The sequence below is a fragment of the Chiloscyllium plagiosum genome, chromosome 20 (genome assembly GCF_004010195.1).
Source record: "Chiloscyllium plagiosum isolate BGI_BamShark_2017 chromosome 20, ASM401019v2, whole genome shotgun sequence".
Lineage (NCBI taxonomy): Eukaryota > Metazoa > Chordata > Chondrichthyes > Orectolobiformes > Hemiscylliidae > Chiloscyllium > Chiloscyllium plagiosum.
In genome coordinates, this window is record NC_057729.1 from 45,349,071 (window position 1) to 45,356,831 (window position 7,761).

General features: G+C 39.1%; 1 protein-coding gene across 4 annotated transcripts in view; it reads left to right on the forward strand.

Moving 5' to 3' along the window:
• Positions 1-547: 547 nt before the first annotated feature.
• LOC122560232 (translocating chain-associated membrane protein 1-like 1) overlaps positions 548-7,761 on the forward strand; it is a 103,340-nt gene continuing 96,126 nt past the window's right edge. For 2 of the 4 annotated variants that reach the window (XR_006314705.1, XR_006314706.1), the window contains exon 1: positions 548-993. Coding sequence is in view for 2 of the 4 variants with exons in the window: in XM_043710705.1 (XP_043566640.1) it covers positions 874-993 (120 nt within the window). In the remaining 2 variants the exon portion in view is untranslated. The remainder of the gene's footprint in view (positions 994-7,761) is intronic. The other 2 variants (XM_043710705.1, XM_043710706.1) reach the window with 1 other exon arrangement.

Consider the following 7,761-nt stretch of genomic DNA (forward strand, 5'->3'; position numbering starts at 1 on the left):
ACAGGTGTCAAAGGAGCATAGTTTAAACAGTATATGTCTCATCTAATGCAAGTTCCTTAAAGAACAAAACTGTGTGGACTGAATTTTGAGTGAAATGTAAATGTGTTATTTTTTAATTATTGTTGTTTGAAAAGCGAGTATCAAATTGAACAAAATAGAAAAGATGGCCACAAATAGAAAAGTTATTGCCACGACAAAATAATTTCAAATTAGTGGTATGATATATGTCAGAAATACCTCCTCAATAAGGCAGGCAGGCACAATACTGAAAGACACAAGCAACACCTTTCCTTCTTTGACAGTTGACACTTTACCTGGCATCTGCTGGGAAGCCATTTGCACATGCGCTGAACGCCAAGCGGTTGACTCAACCCACTCCATTCGTTTGACCTAGTTCTCACATATGATTGGTTGTACGGCGTCGGCCGTTGGGACGCAAATTTCCAATGCGAGCGGCTAACCGGGCTGTCTATCAGCTGGCGGCCAACGGGGTCCGAACGACCGTTAGGAGGCGTGGCACAATGGCCAATCGGTGCTCGGATTGGTCACCGCAGCTGCCAGTCAGAGCTGCGTGGGCGTCAGGAATGGTCGGCGAAGCGGTGGGCCGAGTAGCGTCAACGCTGTACAGTTGTTGTGGGAGACGGCCGGCGAGGATCTGACTTAGCGGGCGCTAGGGAACCTGAGGAAGGAAGTGGAGCGGGGTGTGCTTTTATTTTCTTTATTTCAACCACCTTCCTGACCCAGTTTTCTTATCTTCCCGCCCCCTCCGTTTCACTAAAGTTTTATTTTGTTTGCGTTGTAGTTGGCGGGGTTGGGGGGGGCGGGGGAAGGTAGGTGGAATAGAGGAAAAAGTAGTTTCGGTCGTCAGCCGTCATGGGCCTGAGGAAGAAAAGCAAAAATCCTGCCGTCCTCAGTCATGAGTTCGTGATCCAGAACCATGCGGACATCGTGTCGTGTGTCGCGATGGTGATTCTGCTAGGGCTGATGTTCGAGGTAAAGAAAGGCTTTATAGAGATATGTATGTGAATGGCTACATTGACAAAAAGGGCAGAGGCCCAGACTTGAACAGAAATATTCCCCCATCACCTTTTTGGATAACGGGGGGGGGGGGGGGGGGGATGAGTAAGCGCGCAGGGGTTGAGGAGAATGGCCATCTCCAAGTGGAAGGGGCTAGGTGTACATGCAACTAGCCCGCCTTGATCCTTCAAGGCAAGGATTATTCCTGGTTCAGAGGCGCTTCACAGGTTCATGGACCCCACCGTTTTCTCCAAAGTGCTTGCTACTACTATTATTGAACTTAATGTCATAATTTGAAAAATGGAAACAGGTGGCTTGACTTGTAAATGGTCTTGAACTACCAGTGAGAGTACAGCTGAGCTTGCGCCGATCTTGTTTCAAATGTAATTAGAAATTTCAAAAATGAAGCCTTCAGTGAACGCTGAATTATTCGTCTTAAAAGAGGAAATATTCTCAGCGAACATTTGGATCGACTTTGTTGCCCGCTCGTTGTCTTTGGAAGTTAAAATCTCCTTTGCGTCGGTACTGATGACGGCTCACGTCCACCAATAAATACACGCTCAGAGTTTGCAGATGATTGAAGCCTGATTTTTAGTGAGAAATAAATGCTTCCAACATCTGCTAGCATACTGTCAGACAACCAAAGGGTTGATTTTCATTTATGCGCTGTTTTCTTCACCAAAGTGGATACAAATTGCTTTCGGCTCTACTGTGGTGAAATAAATCATTTTTGTCTAAGCCCCACTGTGTCTTCATGACCATCCAGAAACACTTGCCAGGATTAAGTTTGTTATAGAATATCTTCTGAAGTAACCAAATATCAAGCATTTTGAAAAAGACGTGTCCATCTTTTGTACTTTTTACTGTGTCTGACTAATTTGTGTTTTTGCTCTAGTGAGAGCTTCGGTCATGTGCTGCTATCAAGTTTTTCCATTGCTTCTACTTAAGTTGTTTTAGAAACAAATTTGAGTTGTTTGTTGGAGCAACTGAGAGACCCATCTGTTACAAATATTGCCTTGCCTTGTTTTATTACCAGCTTCATCCCCCATATTACCCTGAAATTTCAAAATAAACAGCATTATTTGTTGAGACTGATTCATTTTAAGCTTTAGGCCTGATTGTGGAAGTTTTTCTTACTGCACTTCTGGTTTGAATAGAGGCCTTGTAGAGTTTTGACAAGTTATTTTAAAAAGCAGTTTGGAGTGATTAATTCCAGGGGTTTTGTTTTCTTTACACATTTACGGGTTGAGGGCACCACTGTCTGGGCAGCATTTATTGCCCATCCCTGATTGCCTAGAAGGCATTTAAGAGTCAACCACATTTGTGTCTGGTGTCACACACAGGCTAGACCAGGTAAAGATGGCAGTTTCCTTCCCTAAAGAGCATTAGTGAACCAGATGTTTGTTTTTCTGACAATTGACAATGGAGTCATCACTATATTCTCAATTCCAGATATTTGTTGAATTCAAGTTCCACCATCTGCTTTGGTGGAATTTGAACCTGGGTCTCCAGAATGTTATCTGGATCGCCGGATTAACAATATGGTAATATACCACTAAGCCAACGCCTCCTTGATGTTTTGAGGAAAGACTGCTTTGAGAAGTGACTGCTTTGTCAGCTTAATTCTGTGTAATGGTACTCCCACAGTGCCACTAAAGGGTAGTTCGAGGATTTTTGCACGGCTACAGCCCACTGTATTCAAATGGTTTCCAATGTTCACTGCTCACCACTTTTCATAAAAACAGAGGTTGTGTGAAATCAGGTGAATACTACATGGCACTTCTTTCCCTATGAAGAACAGAGAACCAATATTTTGGCTATCATTTTAACATCTGTCATTTAATGATTTTAAAACAAATGAACTGGGCATCCTTGACTTTGAATGGAATCGTGTGTGTGCATAAGTTGCAGTGGTTCGTTGGTTGTAACTGCAGTGCTTAAATTTGTGAAAAGACTTCATATAATATTCAAGTTTTCTACATGAATGCAGATTCCTTTTTTGTTTAACTGGAGTTAGCTGTTTTGGTTTCCTGACCATTTTAGATACTGTCAAATGCTCAGTTTAAGGAACACGGCTTGCTTGTGTTTAGGCTTGTTGGTTTTATATCAATAGGAAGTTGAATAATGGAATCTATTCTAAGTAACAGAATGGAGGTGGTACTCTTCCGAGCATTATAATGCGGGAAGTTCCAAACACTCAGATTGCTTTTAATGATATTGTGAGATAACTGGCTTTTTCAATGATTTATAGCTGTCCAGAAGAATGAAAAGCATTTGATATAAAACTTTATGAAAACTCCCAATTAAATTTAAATCTGAAGGAGTCTAGAATGGATTATGGGACTGGATTAATTAAAGTACACTTGATAGCTATACAGTTTACTGGAGGATGCTTGTTAAATGAAATCTAGCTTTAAAACATGTTCATCAACTGTATGGATATTGAGATAATTAAACTTCCTGACACACAACATGGAGAGCAATAAAGTTAGTAAAGAAGTGAAAGGTGTATGACAAGATTTGGAGTGACTTGAAATGTGATAGACAAGTGGTATTTAAAATTTAATGTTGATAAATGTCAAGTATTAAATATACCTTGACTGAAAAATAGGTCTCAAGCAGATAAGATGGCCAAATTAAATTCTATTAGGGAAGAGGTAAATTTGTAAGTAGTTGATTGTGTTATGAAGTTGAAGGTGCGTGTTGTACCCTTGAGAGAGTCAAAGCTGGCAAGCGCTTTCATGTCAGTGTGCTGGAAAATTGAAAGATGTAACATTTTGGCTGTAAACTAGATGCCAGTTGATTTCACAGCAGTTTGAATTTAACCAATCAGTTTAAATTATGCCCCAAGATACCAAAACCCAATCAAATTTGAATTGTACTGTTTTAACATTGAACCAATTAGATGATCTGATGTTTGGGGTATAAAAAGCAGGCCCTGGGTGTCCTTGGAGAAGGAGCACGCGTTGCCCTTTGATGTGAAGGGCAGTGTTTGTCACTGGCCACCCGGGTGTTTTCCTATCTTCCTGGTGGTGGAAATTGAATAAAGATTCGTGCACTTTGTGTCTTTCACTGTGTCTCACACCTGCACACACACACACCATGGGTGCTGGGGAAAAATAAAAAAAAATAAAAAACAGCTGTGTGGGGAAAAAATAAGCACTACCGCACTTAGGTGGTAGTGTGGGGGTTAAAAAAAGAAAGGAAAAAAAAAGAAAAAAAAATCCAGAAGATTATTTCTCCCTCCAATTCTATTTTGATTTAGTCCCTACCCTAAAAAAGAGAAAAAAAAAGAAAATGAAAAAATAAAATAAAATAAAAAGCAGGCATTTTGGACAGTTAGCCTGAAAGAGCACCATCTGCCATATACAGACAATGAGCAAAACTAATGTCATTTACAAAATACTGTGCAAGGACTGTAACAAACACTACATCGGACAAACAGGCAGAAAACTAGCCACAGGATACATGAACTCCAACTAGCCACAAAAAGACATGACCCTCTCTCACGAGTATCCTCTCATACGGATGAGGAAGGACACCACTTCGACTGGGACAACACACCTATCCTAGGACAAGCCAAACAAAAAGACACGGATGAGAATTCCTAGAAGCATGGCATTCCAACTGGAACTCTATCAACAAACACATCAAGTTAAACTCACATCCACCACCCACTGAGAAAAGGAACAGGAAGTGACTTCACAGGAAATAACATCACCACAGGACATGACATCACCAACCCAAACATATAAATAAAAAGCAGGAATTTTCAGCATTGATTCGCCTGAGGTGCACTGAAGATGTTACCTAGTAGGGTAATGAAACGTCTGGAAATGAACCTTCCAGCTCAGCAAGCAAACCGATATCCCAAACCTCAACCTAAACTACAAATCTTCTCAAAGCTTGCCATCTGCCATTTTCAGACAGATTATCTGAAAACACACACTTTGTAAAAGGTACGTTTTTTTTCATGTGAAAAATATGTGCAGCAGAAGACGACCAGGGAGATCTACAAACTGAGAAAGATCGACACTGGAGATGACAGTTGCTGTCTCGTTTTGAAAATTGAGTTGCTGTAAATTTAATAGGGGCTTTATTGGATCAGTATATTGTTATAGAGTGGGAGAAAGGTGGCTTAGAGTTATAAATAGTCGTTGTTTAATGTTTATTTTAGAGATAAAGAATAAAATTGTTATTTTTTTCTATAATAGTGGAATTTAGGTAGTTCTGTCATTCCATACTTTTAACAGATTACGGGAGAGGTAAGCTTTTGAATGTGTTTGGTTTAATTGATATAAGGGTTTACCGCTGTGTTGTAAGAATTGAAATTCTGAAACAAAAGCAGAAATTACAAGGGAAACTCGGCCAGTCTGGAGAGAAAAACAGTTAATGAAATATTAAAAATGCTACTGTTATCTTCTCAAAAGTTTGAGTGTACAGAACTTCCCACATTATAATGCTAGGGAGAATACCTCCTCCACCTGTTGTTTAGAATGGACTCCACTATTCAGTTTTCCAGCATCCACAGTTCTTTGTTTTATTATTCATTCAAATACTGGTGTGCTGTGTTTTTTTCCTCTGCTTTTACTGGTGTTTTTTGAATCTCTCACTGTCAATTTTCTGTGATTACAAGCTCATGTTGGTCATAACTGTGCCATGATTAGAATGAGCATTTGGAGACTTGAGAAGGCACTGAGTGTCATAACAGACCATTTTGATATTTTAAAATTCATTGTCTTGGATGTATGCATCACTGACACATACTCCGGTTTATGTGGTAGGGTTCATGTCTCAATGTTAGGTAAAGAGTCCCAGATTCAGCAGTGGTGAAGGAATGATGTTGAAGATTTGGAGTTATTGTCTCAGCTGCACACTTCCTATGTATTGGATTATAGCAAATTATGCTAAGATGCTTTGGTGGGTTGTCATAATTCATCTTTTGATACTGGACATGTTGTACACAGCCTGCATCATGAGTATTGAGGATATGTTTTTTAAGCTAGTAGGTGTTGGTGGTGCAGGTGCAGCTGCAAGTATTACTTCATTATCTGCCTAGTGGATTGTAGATGGTGAGCAATTTTGGATGGGCTGAAATAGGTCTTTCTTAGTTGAATACCTGGGCTCTGGTCTCCTATATTAGCATTTGACTGCCTGTTTGTCCAATGTAGTGTTTGTTACAGTTCCTGCAAGGTATTTTATAAAGGACATTAGTTTTGCTTGTCTGTATGGTGTCTTTCGAGTTCATTAGTTGTTTTAGTGTGAGGGTGGGTTTGTGGGCTACCATGATGCCAAGAGGTCTGAGTCATCTGGCAGTCATCTCCAAGATGTCGTCTTTGTAGGAGGGAGTGACTAGGGTTGCTGGTCACATTTTGTCTGCTTGTTTGGGTTTGTTGCTGTGAAGTCTGTGGACTGTGTTCATTGGTAAATATTGTTCAGTTTATTCCACACTATTTGATTCATTTCAACTTCCTACTTACTTTTGACCCATTTTGCAATTTTGTGTGTGTTTTTTGTGATTTGTCACTGAATTCTCTCCCATTACATAAAACATATGTTAGAATTAGAAATAACTTATAACTTATTCAAGCCGACAAAAAGAGTTCATTGTACATAAAGAATAGGGTGTTGCTATAGTTACAGACACCTGAACCAGTTGAAACACAATTTATTATAAGTTGGATCTAAACTATAAGCCAGTTTCTCATGGTCAAATGGAGTTCACTTGGAGAGTTCAGTGTTTAATAGGTAACTGAAAATGCTGAGAGTATTCTTATCAGTGACACCAGTTTTTAGAATGTGTAATTTTGTTTGGGTTTGATGTATGAAGTTAGCAATGATGTCTTCACACACTTGAAAGAAAATTTTGGGTGTAGGGAACATCTTTTTGCCACTGACAAATCTTCTCAAAAATTGCTGACATTTTTTATTGAGATTGTAACAGCTTGAGTAGATACCTATGTAATCATACTTATTCTAATAAAATAGGAACCATTAAACTAATCTGATTATCAATTTATTTTGTCTCACCTTAGTTTAAATGGAAATAATTTAACGGATCAGTTTAAATTGTTAGTCTAGCTCTCTGTGTACAATTGATGTTTTCCAAACTAACTTTAGGGTGAAATTAAATCTTTGTCAAGGAATTTTCAGTGGGTAAAGTTTTGCTTAAAGATTTGATAATTAAAGACTTAGCATCTGTTCTTCATATAGAAATATTAAAATATTGCCAATTGAATTCTCTTTTAAGAAGGGAGAATGTTGTATTGGCAGAATATTTTTTGTTCTGGAAAATCAAACTGTTATACTGCCTTTTGATGTCTTCGTGCAACACTATACCTCCCATTCTGTGGTATCCTTGCTTATCTCTTATAAGTATTGCTTAGTGATAATCAATATATTTAGTAAATGGATTGAAGCTTATCCCCGTACTGACTACACAGCAACAACTACTTGTAAAATTCTGTTAAGGGAAATCATGCCCAGATTTGGAATACCAGTTAAGGTCTCTTCTGGTAATGGCCCCCCGCCTCTGTGCAGAGTAAGCAAGGCACTATGTAAGAGTTTGAATATGAATCAAAAAATCCATTGTGCCAACCATCCCCAAGCAATGGGAATTGTAGAAAGAGCCAATGGTAACCTAAAAGGTCAGCTAAGCAAGTTGGTAGAAGAAACAGACTTTAAATGGATGCAAGTACTCCCAACTGCCCTTTTTAATATGAGAACCATGACACAGAAAAAGAC